The 23,988-nt window shown below is 44.4% G+C and overlaps 1 protein-coding gene across 2 annotated transcripts in view; it reads left to right on the forward strand.

The window, feature by feature from the left end:
• The window catches only part of RHOJ (ras homolog family member J), a 64,644-nt gene that overhangs the window by 38,541 nt on the left and 2,115 nt on the right, over positions 1 to 23,988 (forward strand). The window contains exons 2-4 of one of the 2 annotated variants that reach the window (XM_069733814.1): positions 13,062 to 13,120; positions 19,768 to 19,932; positions 21,835 to 21,930. In XM_069733814.1, coding sequence (XP_069589915.1) covers positions 13,062 to 13,120; positions 19,768 to 19,932; positions 21,835 to 21,930 — 320 coding nt within the window. Of the gene's footprint in view, positions 1 to 13,061; positions 13,121 to 19,767; positions 19,933 to 21,834; positions 22,066 to 23,988 lie in introns of both variants that reach the window. The other variant, XM_069733824.1, reaches the window with a different exon arrangement.

Here is a 23,988-nt window from a genome sequence, read left to right on the forward strand (position 1 = left end):
AGATGGCTTGTAGAAGGAGAGTCGGCCTAATTGTAGAATAATCAACATTAACTGTATTTGATTTATTCACCTTTCAGGAAGGCGCACAGTTTCTTCCAAAACGGTGCCACCTACTCCCTCAGGTTGTGTGTGGTACTGCAGTTCAATTCCATGATGAACTTCAGAAAACATACAACTTGACAATTTACCTGCTATTAAAAATCCTCTCCGTTCTCAAGAATAGAGGGGAGTTTTAATCCTATAGTTCTGACATGAAAGCTGGCCAGACCCAGAGATTCAGCCAGTGTCCCTGCACTTCACCGATGCTGCACAGACAAAGCTGCTTCTGCACAGATTGAGTCAGCGGAGCTCTGATGCCACCATTCCAAACTGTCACTGATCAGGAGCGCACTGCTCCCCCGGCAAGTAGAGGCACGGGAGCAGAGCATTCCTGAATACTAAAGCAAAGCCCCAGCTTCTTTCAAGTAGTGTTGAAAAGCAAAGTAAAAGTAACCTCTTAAGGCCATGGTGACATTTGGAACCTACTAGGTGCAGTAAATATACATAGCGCTCACCAGAATGTGGATCACCAAGGTCACCTCTGTGCATTGAGCCAGCAAGGAATGTTTGGGCGATTTCAGCTCTGAAGACTGCAGAATTGTGAATGCTGAATGATTAATTCTATTTAGAAATTGAAGGTAACCGATTCTGGTCAGTCTATCAGCGGCACTTTTGGGTTGGAGCACACATGGAATTATTCCTTGTACTTGTTATTATCCCTATTATTTCCCCTCTGATGCTTTTATCTCTACTCATCTAAGGACAAAATGAATCCTGATTTGACCAGTAATCTCCAGCAACATGTGTTTCCTGAGTGATAGGCAGGAGGCAGTGTCAGTGTTTACATGTGCCGGGTGTCTTCATTGTGCGCCCCGTCCACACCCCGCACAAGTTACAAGTTCATCCCTTGTTTCACACCACGTATCCAAACCTCTATAGACAGAAACAATCCTCATCAGGGGGCTATGAAGAGATTCCTGCAAGCAACCTCAAATCTATACATAATAGATGGAAGGAGTGGGGGGTCCCTGGGGGTCCCAATGCATCGACTGATAATGTGTAACAATCTTGGATAATGTCTTCTTTATTTCTGTGGGATTTGAGTTTTTGGGTGATGATTTTGTATGTTTTGTTTATATCTTGGTTAGGGATGAGTGGATCCATGGAAGTTCTGGTAGTCCAAAGTTTGGTTTGGGTACCAGAATTGTACACAAACACAATTGGAATCAATGGGGACCCAAACTTTAGAGGAAAAAAAATAAATCTATCTCCTTCTCCAGTATGAACCCCAAACTTTACAGTTCGGGTTCACTCATCTCTAATCTTGGTCTATCAACTAATCTGGGCCCCGAAAAAAGTTAGTCCTAGACGTAGGGCTCATTTAGACATCAGTTTTCCCCATACAAGTCCTACCCATGGTTTTCACAGACAGCACTTGTACTTATGATTATGATATTCCATGGGACAGTTTACCTGTCCAATTTTTTTCCTTGGAGGGGCTGGATCAAAATCTGCTATGCAAGTCCATATATCCATGAAAAAGTAGGACCGCACTCGTGTGACATGTTGAGTGCGGTCCGATTTTTACGGACTGTCAGAATGAAGAAGGTGGAGAAACCATGTTTCTCGTACGTGGAAAATACCTTTGTCTGAATGAAGCCTTACAACCCACTTACTGTACATTGGCTTGAGGGGAACAATAGGTTAACGTACAGCTGGGACATACAGGACGCGTGCTGCCTCCGTCTACTCTCATTAATGTAATATTCTGGGTTCCTTCTGTGGCCTCCTTTGTGTTATCTCCTTAAGAAATACAAAGACTGTTGTGTCGGCTGGGATTTTCCGCATGATACGGGGTCTGTGTGGGATCGTACAATCACAATGGATCTCCCACTCCGATACAGAGACTTGTGGCTGAAGGAAGAGATTATTACAGCTCATATGTGACGGTGACGTAACGGAAACACCAAACAATGACATCAAATAATCTCCTGCGTCCATCAATGCATCAGAATTTATTTTATTTTTTTAAAAGCTTTTTGTACTTTCTACAGGAAAAGGAAAAAAATTTAATGTTTTAGGCATTCCCTTTATTGTGCCAGCACACTTTGGTCTTGCACTTGGCAAAACGCAACATATCTGCTACTTTACGTAGATCTCTACTTATGGATTTTATATGTACTGTATATCTATTTTTTTCTGGCTGTTCCACGTGTAATGTCTCGAAGGTATTAAAATAGAAACCTATTATTCCCATCAAGGCACGCTGTCCTGATTTGCTCACTTTGGCTGCCAGAGTAACATCTGCTTAGCCGACGGGCAGCTGAGATACCTTGCGGCTGCTCATAGAAGAGCTGGAATATGTGTGTATTCCTGCAGACTGGAGGTGAACGTGGGTAATGAGCACTGGTTTTCTGAGAACGGCGCGGACTATGCTCTCCTGCTATTACTACCCGCTTGCCTTGTATAATCATGTTCACACTTCAGCTGTGCAAACTTGGCAAAGAAAGCGTCCTGATGCTCCAATGCGAATTTATAGCAGCCCCTTCTATGTCGACAGCTCCTTTTGTCTCATATTTCTAGATGAGAGAGACATGTGACTGCACAGATCTGACTACACAGGGTTTGTTTGTAGTCTGTTACCACGGAAACACACAGGATCTGTATACGGAAAATAATTGGAGAGATTTAAAGGGAACCTGTTACCTGAATTTGGCGGGACTGGTTTTCGGTCATATGGGCGGAGTTTTCAGGGAAGGGAAGCTATTATCTGAGTCATGCTGCCCAAATGATGGGCTGCATTAATCAGAGTTTGGCTGCACAAAGAGACCTGTTCAGTCTTGGGGAGCAGGGTGGGGGGAAGCTGCTGGGAACTATGTGAATCAGATGACTAGTCCAAGAAGCCAGTTCCTGGCACCTTTTCCAAACCCTGCTCCATAAGACTGACAAGGTCTCTCCCTGTGTGTGTGCATCTAGGGAATGGGGAGAATCCACTAGAGGCCTGCCCCAGATTATTCATTTAAAGGGACACTGTCACCTGAATTTGGAGGGAACAATCTTCAGCCATGGAGGCGGGGTTTTGATTCACCCTTTCCTTACCCGCTGGCTGCATGCTGGCTGCAATATTGGATTGAAGTTCATTCTCTGTCCTCCATAGTACACGCCTGCGCAAGGCAAGATTGCCTTTTGCAGGCATGTACTACAGAGGACAGAGAATGAACTTCATTCCAATATTGCAGCCAGCATGCAGCCAGCGGGTAAGGAAAGGGTGAATCAAACACCCGAAAACCCCGCCCCTATGGCTGAAGATTGTTCCCTCCAAATTCAGGTGACAGTGTCCCTTTAAGGTACATAATACCCTGTCGGCTTTTCTAAGCATGTGTTCTTTGACATGACATAGAGCTTTGGAATAAAAACATACATGGTGGCAGTAATGAAGCTAAACTCTGATTAATGCTGCCCATGATTCGGGCAGCATGAATCAGTTGACAGGTCCTTTTTAAATATATTATTTTCTGTATACCAATCCTGTGTGTTTCTATGGTAACAGACTACAACCAAACTCTGCATAGTCAGATCTGTGCAGTCAAATGACACTCTCGCTCATGAAGGTACAAAAGACAGTAAAACATACCCGGCAGCAATGACGCTGCCATTCATGCCACCCATGGTTCAGATTAATTAGACGACCATGTCCCTTTATCAAAGTTGTTTTTGCAAAGTTGGCATTTTTTCAGTTTAATTATTACGTTTTTAAGCCATTTTAACAAAAATAATTAGTATTAAATGTGCAGCCCCCTGAAACTTCCTTAGCTTGGTATCATCCTAAGGATACTATGATTTTCTGCAGAAAGTCGGGCATGATGGTACGAGTACAATGGGGGAAACGGGAGATAAATGTTGCAGTCAAGTAAACATGGCTGCTCACACACTCTGTGTCCAGATAAAAGTCATTTATTTATACAGGTACCTGCTCAGACAAAACAGAGAACAAAGCAGAGGAAACCACACAGTCAGATCCTTCAACCATAAAGAATAGATCCTACAATGCAGGCTCATATTTTCCACTCACAGCTGCCATATTTCCTGGACTTGATCCTTTATCCGTGTAGCAATTGCTACCTACACAGTGACCATAAAAACATTCATGTCCCCCTCTATGAATATATTAAAAGCCCACCAGACGTTGGTCGTATTTCATAATTTGGTGCCCATCAGCACAATAGCAGGAGCCAGTGAGAGATCACCCATGTATGACTGGCTCAATTCTTAGTATCCATCATCAGACACTCTTGGCTGTAATGTCTTAGAGGCTGCGTTATCCAGATGATCACCATATGACCAGTACATCAGACAAAACAGACGACAGCTGTAGGACTTGTAAAAACTCTGTGGTCACGCACTGATTTTTGCAGGTACCCTATGGCAAGAAGGCACTTTATGGTCAGTTTAAGGGGCCCTCTGAAAATCTGTAGACCTAAATATGACCATGGAAGGAACATAGGAATGCTTTAGTGTAACTCTAGATTTTTTGGCGTCAGATGGGTGCAATATTTGAAACCACACTCTGCGTACAATGCCGGTGCCGATTCCGATTTCCAATGCATTGCGGTTTTCTGGAAGATTTAATGACCCATCATGATTAAAGATGCAGTATTAGGCATGGACTGTCTGGCAGCCCCTCTCCCTTTACTATGTGTGACGTACAGTCTACACTGGTGCACACATGCCCTCTACCTGGATAACTAGGGAGCTGCTCCTTTGGACACCAGGTGAGGGGTGGCCCCATTTTTATTTTTTACTATTGTAGAACAGTAATTTTGTAGCATCTTTTTCTGACTTTTAAAGCTTATCTCCAAATGCAGAAGAAAAATGATGATAGTGCAAGACTTGGCAGTAGAGCTTAGAGGCTTTAAAGGGAACCTGTCACCTGAATTTGGCGGGACTGGTTTTCGGTCATATGGGCGGAGTCTTCGGGTGTTTGATTCACCCTTTCCTTACCCGCTGGCTGCATGCTGGCCGCAATATTGGATTGAAGTTCATTCTATGTCCTCCGTAGTACACGCCTGCGGAAGGCAAGATTGCATGTTTCAGGTGACAGGTTCCCTTTAGCTGTTAGCCCACTGCACAGACCGGCCCGAAGTCTGTGCTGCGACTGCACTAATCTAGACATTGCCGTGCTTGTCGCTCCTAGCCACCAGCTTCAGTGCAGGAGCGAGCACCATAAGATCTGTACGGAATAGGGCGGCCGAGCAGCACGATGCTGAGTTTAGTGCAGGCACAGGACGGTCCGTGCTGCGGGTTAATACCAAAACCTCGAATAGAGTGATTTAGACAAATGATTATTTTGCTATATCCTGCACGGTTTTTCTTATGAAAGTGGATGAACGGTTTTGAAGAAGACCAGTCACTAGTTTAGACCTGGACAGTTTTTGCTCTTATTTTATTCCCACTGCTCCCCTGAGTATTCCATTTATTTTTTTTATATATATCTTTTAAATTCGCCATTCGGCTACAGAGATATGGACTTTTGTATTTAGTGTTTTTTTAATGACATTTTCAAGGGGTTATGCTTCACAGGATCCTCTAGGGCATGTCTTAGGCTGCTCAGCATAATTATCCTGTGAGCACTGCCCCCTTGGTAAAGATCACAAAAATTAGCTAACTATATAAAAATGCCTCTGGAACCATAGCTTAAAAAATATGCAAAAAAAAGAATACTCAGAGAGCACAGGGAACAAAGTAAGTGCAAAAACTGGCCACTTATAATCTGGTGGTAGGTCCTCTTTCAGTATAGCAAATGGCTTCTGCACTATAAAAGAGTTATTGCAGAATAAAATACGGGAAGTATATATAAGATGAGAAATGCAGTGGTACCAGTTAGGTTGTATCTGTAAATCTCATTTCTCATTGTTCCTTGTGTATGGTAAAAAGTCCATTTCAATGTCCAATAATCCAGAATATATTCCATGAGATATGGTTCCATCTCCTAATGCGTGGTCGGTAGCGTACTCCTCTCAATACCTCTGAAAGTTCAAGTCATGTCATTTTCTTCCAGTACGGGGGGACACTTTTGACCGCAAAGTAGCCAACGCATTTTGGGAACTTTGGTTCTCTGAGGAAGGAAACCTTGAAGACATGGTTGAGGGAAGTTTGGCATGGAAGAACTTGACCATCCGTATCCTCACCCAACACCATTGGGATGAACTAGATTGGAGATCGTGATCCCTCTACAGTTTTATGTCTAGTGGCCTCAGTATTCATGCTTGACATATCCCTGCTCCAGATCAAAGCTTAACTTTCTTATGGGTCCTTACTTTATTTCTCAACTTTCAGTTGTTTGACCTTTTTAGTTACAAATAAATAAATTCCCATAATGGGTTAAAAGCCCATTATTACTAAATCGTCCTTATAAGTCTTTGGACATCTGCCTCTTTTTTTTTAGCTTTACACACGTATCGCGGCACAGTACCAGGATACGTGGCACGCAGGTGTGCACATTTTATTTCTTATTCGCCCAGATGTGTGATGGATCTTATGCTCTGGGCCCACAATGGAGCTGTTATTTTAATTTCCAAGTGAAGTGCGAGCCCATAATGTGTTGGATGCAAGGTTGACACACGAACCTTTGTCTGTGGGTCCATGTGTTTTTGCCATGCATTGAGCCTGGGATCTCGGCCAGGAGACATGTAGCTGCAGCAGGAGTGGTTTGGCATACGTTACATCGGAGCGCTCCTCAATTCCTTTATTCCAGCTTCATAAAATATGAAATCTGATTCTTTTGACCCTCAGTGCCATCAAAAAAAACTCAAACTCCCCGGCTTCTAGGAAAAATTTGATGTCATTTACCGGTTTAAGGAGTTCATGTTTAAAGGGAGTCTTCACTGGTGCAGACCATTCTGGACGGGATTATAACCATGAGCAGGGATGCTGCTGTAGGAGATGTGGCAGATCTGGTGCCAGCTTTGCACCCTGGGGTACGGAGCCATGTTATAAATGTGCATTAGTGCCCAATAGGTTGGCGTTACACCACCGGGAACAGAAAGAAGATGGAGTCTTGTCCTTTACTGTATGAACACTTTTACATGCAGCATATCCTGAATTGTAAGCTTTGTTACTGAAGAGTGCCATAAATAGCAGCCACTAGAGTTGAGCTAGATCCACAGGACCCTGGTCCAAACGCCATGTTGGTAGTCCACGGCCGCTAGACCAGAGCTCTGCAAACTTCCTACTACCCGTGACAGCCCCAGTTCCTCTTCTGATTAGCAGGATTGCACGGCAGCCCACTAATCAGAAGTCATGACAGGGATAGCTTTAACATAAGAGTATTATATAATCCAGAGCTGTATTCATAATTTTGCCAGTTAAGAAAAACCATGGACTACTTTGATGTCCGACTCGCCCCTCTTAGTTTAGCCGGTCTCCTATTCTGACAGGTGAGTATTTCCAACATGACATTACAGCATCTGGTGTAGAGACTGCCTGCACTGCACTAAGGAATTATGTGTGCTCGAAAACATGTAGAATTGTAAATGCAGCTCTGGAGTACAACACAGGCTGGAACTCCGTGTCGGAGCAAATTAAGTAGAAGGTGATTATAAGGAAGAGCATCTTTGATATAGTCGTTAATTCATAGTTTATATAAAGAATATAAGGTGGACACACCTTAAAATTCCTCTAAAATTCTGCGTCAATGAGGTCATTTCATAATATATCTATATGTCAGTTGGATCGTTGCTGTTCTGATTCCAAATTAGCCTGATGTAGATATGGTAAAAATTTATATATCTACTATATAAGGGTCACTTCCGTCTTTCTGTCTGTCTGTCACGGATATTCATTGGTCGCAGCCTCTGTCTGTCATGGTATTAACCCTGTGTGACGAACTTTTTACTATTGATGCTGCATATGCAGCATCAATAGTAAAAAGATCTAATGTTACAAATAAGAATAATAAAAAAAAAAGACGTTATTCTCACCTTCCGACATTGTGTCCTGTCCTCGGCAGTGCAAGCGGCAGGTTCCGGTGGCAAGGATGCTATGCCAGAAGGACCTGCCATGACGTCACTGTCATGTGACTGCGACCTCATCACAGGTCCTGCGCTCATACCAACCCTGGGACCGGAAGCTGCCGCGTGCACCGCACACAGGCGCCAGGACTTCAAGGGGTCCTCGGAAGGTGAGTATATGTTTATTTTTATTTTTTAACCTGTTACATACATGGCTGGGCAATATACTACGTAGCTGGGCAATATACTACGTGACTGGGCAGTATAATATGTGACTGGGCAATATACTACGTGGATGTGCAATATACTACGTGGCTGTGCAATATACTACGTTGCTGTGCAATATACTACGTGACTGGGCAATATACTACGTGACTGGGCAATATACTACGTGACTGGGCAATATACTACGTGGCTGGGCAATATACTACGTGGCTGGGCAATATACTACGTGGTTGGGCAATATACTATGTGTCTGGCAAATATACTACGTGGGCTGTGCAATATACTACGTGGACATGCATATTCTAGAATACCCGATGCGTTAGAATCGGCCACCATCCAGTGTAATCTCATACTGATTGCTTGCAACCACCACTAGAGGGAGCTCAGGAGCATACTGCATACTATTATAACAGTGTATGTACAATATGCAGTGTGCTCCCTCTAGTGGTGATCACAGGCATTCAGAGGGTTATCTTACAGGATTTGGCGCTCTGCATCAGGAAATGGAGTTTTGACTATTATAAAGATATAAATGATATCATATTGAATTTCAGAAATCTTTAAATAAAAAAATAACTTTAAGCTGTACTTTTTTTTTATCAGGGTAGATAGCAGCTGCTGCTAAGTAGAAGAGCAAAAACAGTCAATTCACAGCCTTGGTTGCAATATAGTAGGAAACTTGCAGTCATGGCAAATGTGTCCAGTTAAAGGGATACTGTCACCTGAATTTGGAGGGAACAATCTTCAGCCATGGAGGCGGGGTTTTTGGGTGTTTGATTCACCCTTTCCTTACCCGCTAGCTGCATGCTGGCTGCAATATTGGATTAAAGTTCATTCTCTGTCCTCCATAGTACATGCCTACGCAAGGCAAGATTGCACCTTGTGCAGGCATGTACTACGGAGGACAGAGAATTAACTTTAATCCAATATTGCAGCCAGCAGGTAAGGAAAGGGTGAATCAAACACCCAAAAACCCCGCCTTCATGGCTGAAGATTGTTCCCTCCAAATTCAGGTGACAGTGTCCCTTTAAAGGGCATGTATCCGATGCTTTGTGGTCATCCCAGATTCTCCAAAACTCATTGATTCCAGCAAGTTTTACAGAAGCCAGCAGGGAATGAGTCTTTTATATTATTGAGTTTTCTTTTTTTTATTTCTTAACCCCCCTCCAACTTTTGGGTCCCATACAAGACCCCCCTATAGTTTACACACAATGGCCAAGTCTCCAGCAGCTTCTCGCTATGTGTGTGGCGAGTAAAATTCTGACGAAAAGCACAAGTATCTTGTGTTCGGGACGAGAGGATGAGAAGACACTTGGATTCCAATATTTAAGCCAAAATCAGGCACATTCCCATCTGTTTCACTCGGGAATTATTGTTACTTCATTTACTAAATTTATGTCAGATGTTAACAATGATGGGAACATATACCGAAGGCTATGGAAGACTTATACGGGGGACAGTGGTCTCCAGATGTTACACAACTACAACTCCCACCATACCCTGACAGTAGTTTTGGGCTGATGTCTTCCAAAAGTCCTTTAACTGTGGTTGAAAACTATTAGGAACCACTGAGTCTTTGTTTCAAAAACGCATCCATAGAAAGCCACCAATTTTATATCAAATAGCTCAAAAAATGGCTAGCGCACACAACACCTGCTTACCCCTCAAGCAGAAGACACCAAGAAAACACCGGCCGTTTTTTTCCTGGAGTGTCTTTTCTGCCGTCTCTACGGCCGTTTTTTGCAGTGGTTTCGCTGCTACTATTTTTTTTTTTATCGTTGTATGTATAAGATAGCAGCTTCAAGAATGATCAGGTCAGTTCTTTTTAACCGCTTTGCGTTTTGGGAAACTTGGAAGTGCTTAAAAGAAGCTCCAAAGGCCGAACATCTGAACAGCGAGTCATTTTTACATTGCAGTGCTCGCGTTCAGTATTTTTAGCATTTAACGCTTTTTCAGGTAGGTAACAGAGCATATCTGTCTGAAAAAAGGCTTTGTGTGAACATAGTTCGGGATGACATTTTAAAAACGTATTCTTCCCTTGAACAACATCTGCACGGTTGCCATACTTGGGCACCATTTGCCAGCACATCATTGTATGAGTTGTATTAAAGTGGTATTCCCAAAATAAAAAGTTATCCAAACTATAGGGGTAACCTAATGATCACTGGGGATCCGACTGCCGAGAGCCCCTGCTATTATGATAATGTGGCTTTGCTGAGCCCTATCTCGACCATTTTGGAAATAACCCTTTAAGTAATTTGGGAGGTGGATATTTTCATCAAAGGGGTTGTCCCATAATCAACAGATATGACTTATCCATAAGAAAGAAGATAAATGCATGATCATTGGGGACTCTGATAAACCATTCCCCCACCGATTTAAAGATTGGGGGATGCTAAAGTTCCCTGTGTGAATGAAGCATTACTGAGCATGTGCGCTACTCCATTAACTTTCTAGAAAAGTTAGGCTGCCGTCACACTATCAGTATTTGGTCAGTATTTTACATCAGTATTTGTAGCCAAAACCAGGAGTGGAACAAATAGAGGAAAAGTATAATAGAAACATATGCACCACTTCTGCATTTATCACCCACTCCTGGTTTTGGCTACAAATACTGATGGAAAATACTGACCAAATACTGATAGTGTGACGGCAGCCTTAGACTGCCTGTGTCATTGTGGTATTTTCACTGAGATTGTGCAAGAAAACCATGGAAAGAGCGCAGCGGCACTAGGCTGCTTTGGATAAAATCCACAATATGTGTGTGAACGCAGCCTAATAGACAGCTAATGGAGAATTGATTGCACATACTCAGTAAAGCTTTACCCACACAGGGGAATTTAGGCCCCCTTTCTCTGGATCAGTGGGGGTCTCAGTAGCCGAACCCTGAGCAATCATATATTTATCTTCTATCACATGTTTAGGTGATAACTGTACGACCCCTTTAAGTACCTTCCCATGAAGTGGTGCCACCTCTAGGATCTGCACTTCTGCTTTGCATTCTTCTCTCCTTCCCATGCACTCATGACTTATGGCTTGGGGGTCCGTCCTCTCTGGCACGACGTGTGATGGCTTTGTGTTGTAAGCTCCTTTTATAGTATACGTTCTCCGGAGCCATCCTCTCATTGTTCATGGCCCTTTTAAATACAGACGGCTTTTTAAGCCGATAATTAAAAAAAAAAGTTGGCATCTAGGTGTATAGGTGTATCCAAAGAGTCGTCTCACCTTACATTTATGTATTAGGAAATACCAGTTCTGGAGCCTCTTTTCTTAGATCTTTGTATCATGTCGTTACTCTGTTGTTCTGCCTGGAAATATAGAAAAATTGACAACTGGACGGAATGCACACTCTGACGTGGACACTTTAGAAGGGATGGTAACGCCCAGTTGTCAGTTTATTCAGATATTTCCAGAAGGAATAATGAAGAAACAGCCCATGAGTTGTGACTGCTCAGCCTGATAGAAGCACACAGTGACTAGGTACAGGAGCACAGAAAAGTTTGACCCAGCTGAGACTATTTATTTCCAACATCAGTTAAATGCCCACTTTTACACATTTTCCCTTCCTTTAATTGGTGATTTTTTTTTTCACACATAGGGCGAAATGATAAAATTCTAGTTACCTGCAGTCACCACTAGGGGGAGCTGAGAAGCTGTATACGACTTCCTCTGCCCTCCATACATATTTGGCTCCTCTTTATATGCTTATAATTTGGCTGCTTGCATTGGCCACTGTCACATGTCAGAAATGTTTTTTATTTTCTATTTTAATGCCGCTGTTATCCTGAATCCGACGACATTTTTCTTTTATTGCTGCGCCTCTCCAATCATGAGATATGGCCTAATCTTCCCTGTATATAAATATCCATTTTTTTTTAGTCAAATGGGTGTGGTGCTCAACTCTCTTGTGGGCGTGGTTTTGAGGACCAAGCCCAGTTGGCTAAACAGACTACATTACACGCAGGAAAGAGGAGGCCATATCTCAGGAACACAGAGGAGCAGGAACAAAAGAAAAACAACGCTGGATTCAGGAGAACAGTGTGATTTACACCAGGTAAACAAAATATATATAATCCAACATAGTAATGAAATGCGACAGGTCTTCTTTTAAAGGAGATGTTCCAAAAACTATTTATTACATGTTTTTTTTAAAACTCCATTCTCACAGCAGATTTAGTGACCCCTGTTCCGGATCATACATTCAGACTGTGGTTAGGTGTATATGAACTTCAAAGGAGGTTGTCCCATAAACAACATATCATCCAGTCACTGACTAAATGAATGATCTCAGGGGGTCTGACCAGGGGGCTCTAACTGCATACAGCCCCCATTGAATGCAATGATAAAGGGAGGTAAAATGGCTCCCCCTAGTGGTCACTGCTCGCAGCCAGAATGTTGTGATTTTCCTCTACCGGGATGTAATACAGAAGTCTAAGAATTATTTGTGCGTTGTCTTTATTTTTGGGGGGTTATCAGTAGTCCTTTAGGTGCGGACCCGTGAATTATGAGAGTACACGAGCGGCGGTGGCGTCTTTGCAGTTTGCTAAATGACTAATCAGCGTCAGCCTGTGCAGAACGTTGCGCTCGCGCCACTCAATGACTAGCACCATCTGTTTTAGGAGCCGCCGCCGCCACCGCCTCCGATGAAACGTGATATCTGTCAGTACAGTTCCGTTATGGCTGCAGAAAATGAAATGGAGACTAACAGGAGATTTGAAGCCCCCTCTGCTGAGGGATGAGCGCTGCCCCCCGGCTAATATCCGCACATGTTCTTGTATTGTCTTTCAGTGACGGTGACGGTTGGAGGGAAGCAGTATCTCCTGGGACTCTACGACACCGCAGGACAGGTATTTGCCACAGATTGTATATTTCACAGCTGTCAAACATTACTGTGTTAAAAAAAAAGTTGTAATAATCCATAACTCGGCCGCCGTCTCTAATAAGGGAATTTCCATTTTTGACACCTAAAGAACCTGCAACTATAGTCAGCAGGGCTGTTACTTCTCCGGGCATGTCTGCTTAGAAAATAATTTTATTCCCCCAGCTTTTCTTACCATTCTAGATGCAGATATCCCCCCTGTTATTCCTCCTGGAAATGTATGAACAAATCGGGCGTTCCTTCCCATTACCCTTGGGCGATAATGTCTTAGCAGTCCGCAGTTCTACAGATGCACTGACTGGTCAGACTCAACCTTGACAAGAGTTCTCCGATGTAGATTTGTGCATACATTTCTCAAAGGAGTAAATGAGGGACATCACACAATGCAGCATTGCCAGAAACGATGCTCCTGCATTGTTATTTGTATGGGGAACAAAAGATTTCACTAATATAGACATGTCAAGAGCACTGGCCTTTTTTTTGTATTAATAAAGCTTAATCACCACATATATGGAAAGTTATACAACTTTCTCTTATACTTTGAAATTTATAAAGTTTTACGTTTTTATTCCTTAGTTTTGTAGAAGTAAGGGGCACCTTTATGCTTTCAGTTCCCCCAAAAGGTCAATTAACCCAGTTTTCATGCACAAATTAAAGTTGTTCTCATGATTGATCTTGAAGAGCGCACCGCTCCACAGCCTCCCGGTTTCCTGCTTAACAGTGCGCTCTTAAATGATTGACAGTTTGAATCAGCGGCATTGTCACACCGCTGCCCAAACTGTGCACTCTCTCACTCTCTTATTCTACCAGCAGAGGAAATTTTGTTTTTGCAGCGATTTAGACCACCTTCAGACTGGTATAGAACTTGTGCACTCCTTGCCTTGATAAACCAGCCACCTCTGCTAAACTTCAAAAGGTGGTCGGTAAGCTAGGCAACGAGATGTACACAAGATGTGCTAGTTTTTATATGTACTTTGCAATTTTCCCCATTGAGAGAACTCCTTAAAGTGAATTCCTTGCCTGCTCTAGTCACACTCCTTTGGATAAGCCCTGCTCATTTTATGTCCAAAAAGTGCAAAAACTAAAAAAACAAAACTTTGTTGCCGACATCAGCACTTTTCTAAAAAGTCGTAAAAAGGTTGTGCACAATTTAGACAGCCACTTCTTAAATGGAAGTATCCCATGTGAAATATAACCAGCAAGTACTCGCCCTCTGCTACCGGTGCCTGTCCGGTGATGTCTGTGCTGTGCCCGCCGAGACCTGCTTGACATTGGGTCGGGTGCATGTGTGTTTAATTGTACTAAAAATATAGCCCCAAAAAACAATGTTGGATTGTATTTTTTTTCCCCACTAATTCACCCTGCTCGGAATTTCCCCCCCCCCCCCCCTGTTTTTCAGTACATTACATGATAAATTATCAGCATTCAAAACTACAACACATGCCACAAAAATCGAGTCCTGGTATGGTTATGGGAGGACAAAAAAATTTAAAAAAGTGAAAAAAAGGGTAGGAAAAAAAATGAGAGTACAAAAAAATGACCAGGCCCTTAAGAGGGTAGGGTGTAAAAATCTGCTGCAAAAGGGGGGAGGCTCCTGCTGCAGCCAGCAAGCTATGGAAAAGTAATTTTGAGGGGAGTCACACTCAATATATTCCCTAAATATTTATCTTTTTTAACCATGCAAAATAGAAATAATAGAAAAGGAGACTAAAAGGAGAAAATATTTTCTTTCTTTGAGCCTTTTTATTTGGCGTCAATGTATATGATACTCGCAGCAACTGTGGCGCAGTACAGTGTATCACCAGTGTAGGATGCGTGCCATGTCTGGAAATCGTTAGCACAGTAGAAGGACTTTCTGGCGTACATGATCTTTAGGGATCAGCGGCATCCTGCACATGCTGCTCATCTTTATGTACATTTTTTTGCGTTTTCTGCAGCCATCCAGCTGATGACCTGCGCCGGATGGACACGCTGATCCTCCCGCACTGTTTGCATATTTTACAGTGTCCCGTGACGTTACAAGGTTATTGATGTAACAGATTCAGGCTGTGCTGGATTAAATGGCCGAGTGTGCCTTCCTGAGACTAATTATACTTACACCCTGGCGCCAATGATCCCACTGTATGAAACCAGTATCGCTGCCGACAGTGTGACGCAGCCATTACAGGACGGAGCGAGCACGATGAGAGCAGCCGTCCCCAGCTGCCATGTCACATAAGAACGCCAAGACCTTTCCTTTCTATAGTAAATGTATCTTCACATGAGGTTCTTTGTTTGCTGCACTCATTACATGTTGGATCACAAATTCTTCTAGTTGCACATTACGGCTAGCTAAGTACTATCTGTACACAGGCTCGGACAGGCCCACCGGAAAACAGGAGAATCCTCCGGTGGGCCCCCATGCAGAAATCGGCTCTCCACAAATGAGTAGTTGGTGTGACACCCCAGGGTCCTGGTTGTCACAGTGGCATTGCTTTCCTCATGGGGAGAGTGATGTCACGCTTGGAAGCGAAGGAAGATCTTCTTTATCAGGCAAACACAAACATGCAACATACTCACACTCTAGGCCAGAAGGGGGAGCTCTGAATCAGCTTATCTGAGGCAGAAGGACGTGCAGCCAAGAGGGTGCTGCAGCTCCTGGATTGAGAGAACACAGAGAGAAGAACACATTGTAGAGAGCGTGCAGGAGAGCGGAGCACAGGAGAGTGAGACCGGGGGAGAATAGCTCAGTCGCAGCTATCTCCTTGCAGAGTGCAGATACCGGTAGCCGGAAGACCGAGGTTGTGTCAGACTAAGAGGCACAGCAGAAACCGTCAGGAAAGCTCGACTACATGTCACCTGTCCGCCCTAACACCCAGGAGACACAGTGGCACAGAGCTCGGGTCGTGATAGAGACCCTGTAAAAAAGGTTTGAGCCACCTGTCATACGGGTTTGTGCCCCACCTTTAAAGGAGGACAAAGAAAACTGTGAGGACCTTGACAGAAGCCATAGGCAGCAAGGAACTACACCTACCGCGCTATTAGGAAGGCTTCTAACTTCACCGGGTAAAGGGGACTCTGAACTAGCTTCCAAGCAAGCCAGACCCTGCCTGTACCTATGGTCTGGTGCCCTGGACTGTGGCTGCCTGAAGTCTTCAGTAAACCAGGTAAAGAGACTACAAACCTGTGTCCTGTTTCTTACCACACCCCCACCATCTTCATCCACACACCGGGAGCCCTGGGGACCCAACTTCACCTGTGAGAAGTTATACCATCTTAGCTGCCATAATATCACTCCAGAGGACCCCTTTAAGCAGTGTCGGTCCCCACTGACCGAATACCGCAGGTGGTGTCAAAAACACAAACTTTATTCAAAACCCCTTTAAGGACATTCTCTTTAACATGCAAATTGAAAAAAGTAAAGGGGTCTGGATGGAGCTCTGATGACAGAGGCCACGGGAGCACAGGTTAGGGATTTAAAATCTTTAATCACAACGCGTTTCAACAGCCAATCGCTGTCTTCTTCAGGTGAAAATTAATAAAAAGGTAAAAAAGGTGATTAAAGATTTTAAACCCCTAACCTGTGCTCCGGTGGCCTCGGTCATCAGTGCTCCATGCAGACCGCTTTACTTTTTCCAATTTGCTTTACTGGTCCCTCCTTGAGGGATCGCGGTGGGAGCTGCAGCTGACAAGCCAAATTGCCCTTTGCTGCTCCAGGACCTTCCACCACGTGACCGGCAGGTCCTTGATCACGTGGGACGCAGTACTCGGAGTCTCCTGCACGCGGCATATCTCCCGACTTCAGTCATCCATCATCGTCCTGTTCCTTCTTGATACCACTGTGCTGAGGTCTGGGAGATGCCGTTCATCTGCCCCACAGGACTAGGAATCCTGAGCCACTCCACATTGTTATGTTTGTCCAGCATAACCGTCTGCGGTAAGTAGGTCTATGACCTTTCTGCATTCTTTTCCGGCTGATACCATTCATGTGCGCTCCCCTCTCTCTTTGTTTCTATATTCTCTTTAACATGGGCACCCAGGGCCACGGACCGGGTTGCCGCCACCGTCCCCCTTTAAGTACTGGACCCGTTACAGAGTACCTCACAGCCCTGGCGGGCATCACATTGGCACAATACATTTTAACCTATGTACAGACAACGGCATCATCTCAACAATCATTTAACAAACTACCCGGTTTACTATTATATAGAAATATAGGCAAGTATATGAATGAGGGTTATGTGATATTTGCAGGTAGCTGAACAGTGGGACCCCCAAGTCAGTGTAGCTGGTGGCCCTTGATGCCCCAGTCTGACACGGTTTGCATTTTTGCTATAGCAGATTTCATGCTCTAGAATTTATAAATGGGGGTATTCCCATCTCAAAGTGATAGTATATAGCTAAGATATGATCCAAATGAGTCGCACCTACAAGGGCCTGGGGTACTCGGTACCGGGTCCAGGTATTAAAGGGGAAGTCATGGTGGCTGCAACCCGCTCCGTGGCCCTGGGACTCATCTAAAGGGGACGGTCTTTTAAGGGGAAAATGTTTATAAGTCTGTCATGACGCCACCTGTGGTGTTCGGTCAATAGTGGGACCGACGCGGTGTTAAAGGGGTCCTCTGGGGGATGTTATTGCAGCACTGATGGTACACTTCCCACAGGTGAAGCGGGGTCCCCAAGGGTCCTAAGGTGTATGGTGGTGATGATGGTTGCCGGTAAATGAGTAAAGGACACAAGTTGTAAGTCTTTACCTGGTTTACTGTGGTTAGCAGGCCAAAGTCCAGGGCACCAGGCACGGATGATGGCATGGCCTGGCCAACCCAGAGGCAGTGGAGGGTTCCCTTGTTCCAGTAGAGGTGTGTGAGCCTTTCCAACTAGCGCTTGCTGTATATGGGATGCCTGCTGCCTGAAGCTTCCTGCAGAGTCCTCTATTCCCCCTGTCCTGAGACAGATACCTGCATGACAGGCAGCTTGAGCCTTTTTACAGGGAGTCTATCATGCCCTGGGCTCCTCAGGCGTGATGTGGGCCAATCACATAAAGTTCTTAATCCTCCGGTTCTGCCAAGTGTCATACAGTTCCACTGAGGCCTCGGGCTCCTGGTACCCGGCTTCTGTGCTATGACTCTGAGGGTGTCCCATCGCTGTTCCCCTCTAAGCCTTGTTCCTCTCCTTTGCTCCTTCCCTTCCGGCTCCTCCACATTCAACCCCTCAGGTCTTCCTCCTTCCAGAGGCTGCAGCTCCCTCGTGGCTGCCAGGCCTCTCACGTCGGCTCCAGATGTCCTTCCACTTCAGTGTCTCACTAACTACTCCCTAACTCCTCCTCCAGACCAGGACATATATCCATATTTAAGGTAAGCTCCCCTGAATCCAGGTCCTGAGCTCCCCCTCCTGGCCTGGATTCAGAATGTGTTGCATGTGTGTGCCTTACCTGGTGAAGAGAACCCCATTGCCTCTGAGCATGACATTAACTTCCCAGAAGGAAAAGCAACATCACTGCAGCAACTGGTTACCTGGGGTGCTGCACAAACTCTGGAGCCCCCATTAATCCTGGAAGTGTAAGGATAGCGTGTGCAAGAGGACCCCGAACATCCTAGTGATCTTCCTATGGTATATAAGACACAAGTGCCCCTTTTACTGTTACCTGACACAGGATGTAATAATATGCTCCATGTCGGGAGCCAATGGCGGATGATTAACCCTTTAAAGACACTATCAATCATTGACAGCGATATTTAAGGCATCAGGTGATGATCATTGAGTGCTGATGGTTTGTAATGGCTGTTGGGGTGGGAGGCTACTAAAGACCCCAATTGCCACCATCCTGGTACTCCTGTTAAGCCCGGCCTTGGCCTGGTTTTCATAGGAGACTAATTTTAAAAATATTTAACAGAAAATAAAAGAATACAAGCTTGGTATCACCGAGAACCATAACCACCAGGTTTCCATTTTTCCAGCACAATACCCTAACAAAAAACACAAACCCAATGCGAAATTAATTTTTTTTCTACTGTTTTGCTGCACTTGGATTTCCCTCCCCCCTTTTTAGTACATTAGATGGTAAAATGAATGGGGGGAGGGGAGAGCGAAGAAGCCCTAATAGGAATGAGGACGGAAACAGAAGAGGTAAAAACAAAAAAGTGCTGATATGATTATGGCCTGGCCATATTGTAAAGTACAAGGACTGATATGAGCGGGTCCTATATATCCCGAAACGTGTTCTCTATTATTATTATTTATTATTATTATTCATTTTTATAGCGCTTTACATGTGAACGGGGCAAATGTAGACAAGTACAATAAACATGAGCAACACAAGGCACACACAAGAACAGGAGGAGGGAGGACCCTGCCCGCGAGGGCTCACAGTCTACAGGGGATGAGTGAGGATACACTAGGAGAGGGTAGAGCAGTATAGCAGTAGATGCAGCTCATCTCCCATTTCTGCAGCCCGCTGCTTTATGAATATGTTACTGCTGACATCTAGTGGCTACATCAGATATTGCTTTTTGTTGCAAACTATAAAAATATTTTTATTTACTCACTTATACTGAATAATGAGTGGTTGGGTTGAAAATAAGTGCATTAAATATGGAAAGTAGTAATAATGTGAATAAATCTGCTTGCTTCTCTACAGGAAGACTATGACCAGCTCAGACCTCTCTCCTACCCCAACACCGATGTGTTCCTGATTTGCTTCTCCGTTGTCAATCCAGCCTCTTATCAGAACGTGCAGGAGGAATGGGTGTCAGAGCTCAGGGCTTGTATGCCACATGTACCCTATGTCCTAATAGGCACACAGGTAAATAGATTGTCCCTTCTGCCGAGCCCAGGAGCCAACAGCAACGTCAAGGAGTTGCTGTCTACAGCTCTTAAAATACCGTAATTGTGTCAGAATACAGATATCAGTCTTGCAAAACCGATACCAGGCTTTGCAGTACAGATACCAGTCATTGCACATGTATGTACAGCAGGTACCTTTAGAAGTCTAAAGCCTTTTGACAAATGAGGTGATGACACCAATAGGACCTCCTGTGTGCCATTTATGATGCAGATTTTGCATCGCTCCCCCCAAAAAAAAGCTTCAAGTTGCACCGTCCAGAGCTTCCCAGAAAACAGACTGTGCTAAACAGCAGTTGTGTTCAGCTGACAACATTGTGGAAGGACTTAAAGGGGATGTTTAGGATTAGAAAAAGATGTCTGCTTTCTTTCCTAAACATTGCCAGCCCTGACCAGGGGTTGTGTGTGGTATTGTTGCTCAGCTCCATTCACTTCAATGGGACTGAGTTGCAATACCAGACAACCCATGGGTACAGATGACGCTGTTTCTGAAAGAATGAAGCCATGGTTTTCTAATCTGTATGGGTCCACATCCTAATGGAGATTTTTAGTGGATAAGCCACTACTCCATAGCTCTATAAAAGTTCTTTCCTTCCATTAACTTGGGCTGTGAATGTCAGAACTGGGAAATTGTCGTAAGTAAGGACAGCGATGTCCGGACCGGCCGCTGGGCCTCCAGTCCCAAACTCAACAGCCGTATAAATGCCAACGACACTGAGTTTGGGTCAGGAGACTCGCAGCCGGTCCGGATATTGCGGTGCTCAATTGGCCCATGAATGTGAGACCTGTGAAACCAGCGCATAACGGGAACATATCAGGGAAGTACTGACCATGTGATTTCCCTTATCATATTCTGCCAATTGATGTAACGGATTAGGGAAGGTCCACAGCACAGCATTGTGGACAGGTTTTCAGGAAGGAATTTGCTTGTTTAGATAAATTGTTTTTTTATCCCCACATAAACAGAGCATTCATGTGGGAGAGGAGAAGAAAAATACGTTTTTATTTGGATCAGACTCGCCCCCTTAAACTCAATGGGTTTAAAAAAAAATGCCAAACTAAGGCCGGTTTCACATTAGCGCTGCGGACTTCCCCTGTGAAGCCCCGCCCTCTGCCGCTAGCTCCACCTACTTCTGCGGCCTGCGTACCTATCTTTAACATTAGGTACGCAGGTTGTGCCGCTGTATGCGGATGCTTCCACATGTGTCGTTTTGACGATGCGGCGCCCAGCGTAGAACGCAGCTTGTAGCAATTTTTTTTTTCTCCGCATCGTCAAAACGACACATCCTCATACAGCAGCACGACTTGCATACCTAATGATAAAGATAGGTACGCAGGCCGGCCGCATGCAGAAGTAGGCGGAGCTAGCAGCCGAGGGCGGGGCTTCACAGAGGAAGTCCGCAGCTCCTCAAAACGCTAGTGTGAAACTAGCCTAAGGACATGCAATGATCAAAGATATTAAAAAAAAAAGGTAATTTTTTTTTTTCTTAGACGCTTAATTGTGAATGTAAAAAATAGGGCACTCTTTTCATGCACCCATCTGAACTCAGCCTCCTGCCCACAATGCTGGGCCCAACCCCGGATCTCATGACCCCAACTGCAGATGAGACAACACAGCCACAATACGGTCATCAGTACTCAGAAGTGGGTGAAGAAGAGGGACAGTGGCACAGACCCTATATTCAGGGTCTAAGTACGGCCACGAGAATCCTGCCCTGACCTGCCTGATAGACATATATGATGCTATGGAGATGGAGTTAGGAGACCTGCAGCCGGTCCGGACGTGGTGATTTGTACCGGGACCTGCACACACTAGGCTTCTGTTGGGAAGTGACAGTCAGTCTTTTGTTATTTGTAATTCCAGATTGATTTGCGCGATGACCCCAAGACCTTGGCTCGACTTCTTTACATGAAAGAGAAGCCCATCAGTTATGAGCAAGGGATGAAACTTGCAAAGATGGTAAGTTGTCCGGCAGAGCTGAGTCGCTCCTTCTTAGGAGGCATGTTTTTTCCTCAGGCCTCTTCGGGTTCACAACATCCATTTTTCAAGCAGAAGACTTCAGGACTCACTCCTTTAGGCCCACAATGAGTTTGGGTGAGTTTTTGACACGGTGCATTTTTACTGATCATGGTGGGAACATTGCCTTATCGGGAGTCACTTAAACCCAAAGTGTCTTTTAGGTCAGAGGTGTCAAACTGCATTCCTCGAGGGCCGCAAACAGGTCATGTTTTCAGGATTTCCTTGTATTGCACAGGTGATAATTTAATCACCTGCACAGAATGATTCCAGCACCTTGTGCAATACAAGGAAATCCTGAAAACATGACCTGTTTGCGGCCCTCAAGGAATGCAGTTTGACACCTCTGTTTTAGGTCATTCTCCGATTGTGTTTTGTTTTTTTTTTATTCCACCTGCACATTTTTTTTTTAAATTTTTTTTATAGTCTTCTTGGACATCATTTTAATGGCATTATCTTGATGTTTTTTTTGTTCCTATACCATTAAACCAGTGGTCCCCAACTCCAGGCCTCGAGGGCCGCCAACAGTGCAGGTTTTCAGAATTTCCTTAGTATTGCACAGGGGTTGGAATCATCACCTGTGCAGATGATCACATTACCACCGATGCAATACTAAAGAAATCCTGAAAACCTGCACTGTTGGTGGCCCTCGAGGCCTGGAGTTGGGGACCCCTGCATTAAACAATGAAGAAACCACTAGAGATTCAAAAAGGCAGCTGGGCCTCTTTTTAGCCTTCCCATTCGTTTGTATTGTAAAGTATTGAGCGTCTTCCTAGCGGAAAGCACCAGGAGGAGACAACTTCTTTTAAGGCCTGAACATATGAACACCAAGTTGTTTTCCAAAACACATTAACAGGGCTGTTCTTTTGATTGTGTTTTTTCCTTTCTTTCTTTTTTTTTTGAGAATGGATCTACTCAAAAAATTGTTGGCCACACTCAGGATGGGAGAGCTGTATATATATATACAGTGGGGCAAAAAAGTATTTAGTCAGTCAGCAATAGTGCAAGTTCCACCACTTAAAAAGATGAGAGGCGTCTGTTATTTACATCATAGGTAGACCTCAACTATGGGAGACAAACTGAGAAAAAAAAATCCAGAAAATCACATTGTCTGTTTTTTTAACATTTTTTTTGCATATTATGGTGGAAAATAAGTATTTGGTCAGAAACAAAATTTCATCTCAATACTTTGTAATATATCCTTTGTTGGCAATGACAGAGGTCAAACGTTTTCTGTAAGTCTTCACAAGGTTGCCACACACTGTTGTTGGTATGTTGGCCCATTCCTCCATGCAGATCTCCTCTAGAGCAGTGATGTTTTTGGCTTTTTGCTTGGCAACACGGACTTTCAACTCCCTCCAAAGGTTTTCTATAGGGGTTGAGATCTGGAGACTGGCTAGGCCACTCCAGGACCTTGAAATGCTTCTTACGAAGCCACTCCTTCGTTGCCCTGGCGGTGTGCTTTGGATCATTGTCATGTTGAAAGACCCAGCCACGTTTCATCTTCAATGCCCTTGCTGATGGAAGGAGGTTTGCACTCAAAATCTCACGATACATGGCCCCATTCATTCTTTCATGTACCCGGATCAGTCGTCCTGGCCCCTTTGCAGAGAAACAGCCCCAAAGCATGGTGTTTCCACCACCATGCTTTACAGTAGGTATGGTGTTTGATGGATGCAACTCAGTATTCTTTTTCCTCCAAACACGACAAGTTGTGTTTCTACCAAACAGTTCCAGTTTGGTTTCATCAGACCATAGGACATTCTCCCAAAACTCCTCTGGATCATCCAAATGCTCTCTAGCAAACTTCAGACGGGCCCGGACATGTACTGGCTTAAGCAGTGGGACACGTCTGGCACTGCAGGATCTGAGTCCATGGTGGCGTAGTGTGTTACTTATGGTAGGCCTTGTTACATTGGTCCCAGCTCTCTGCAGTTCATTCACTAGGTCCCCCCGCGTGGTTCTGGGATTTTTGCTCACCGTTCTTGTGATCATTCTGAC

The sequence above is a fragment of the Ranitomeya imitator genome, chromosome 1 (genome assembly GCF_032444005.1).
Source record: "Ranitomeya imitator isolate aRanImi1 chromosome 1, aRanImi1.pri, whole genome shotgun sequence".
In the NCBI taxonomy this organism is placed as follows: Eukaryota; Metazoa; Chordata; class Amphibia; order Anura; family Dendrobatidae; genus Ranitomeya; species Ranitomeya imitator.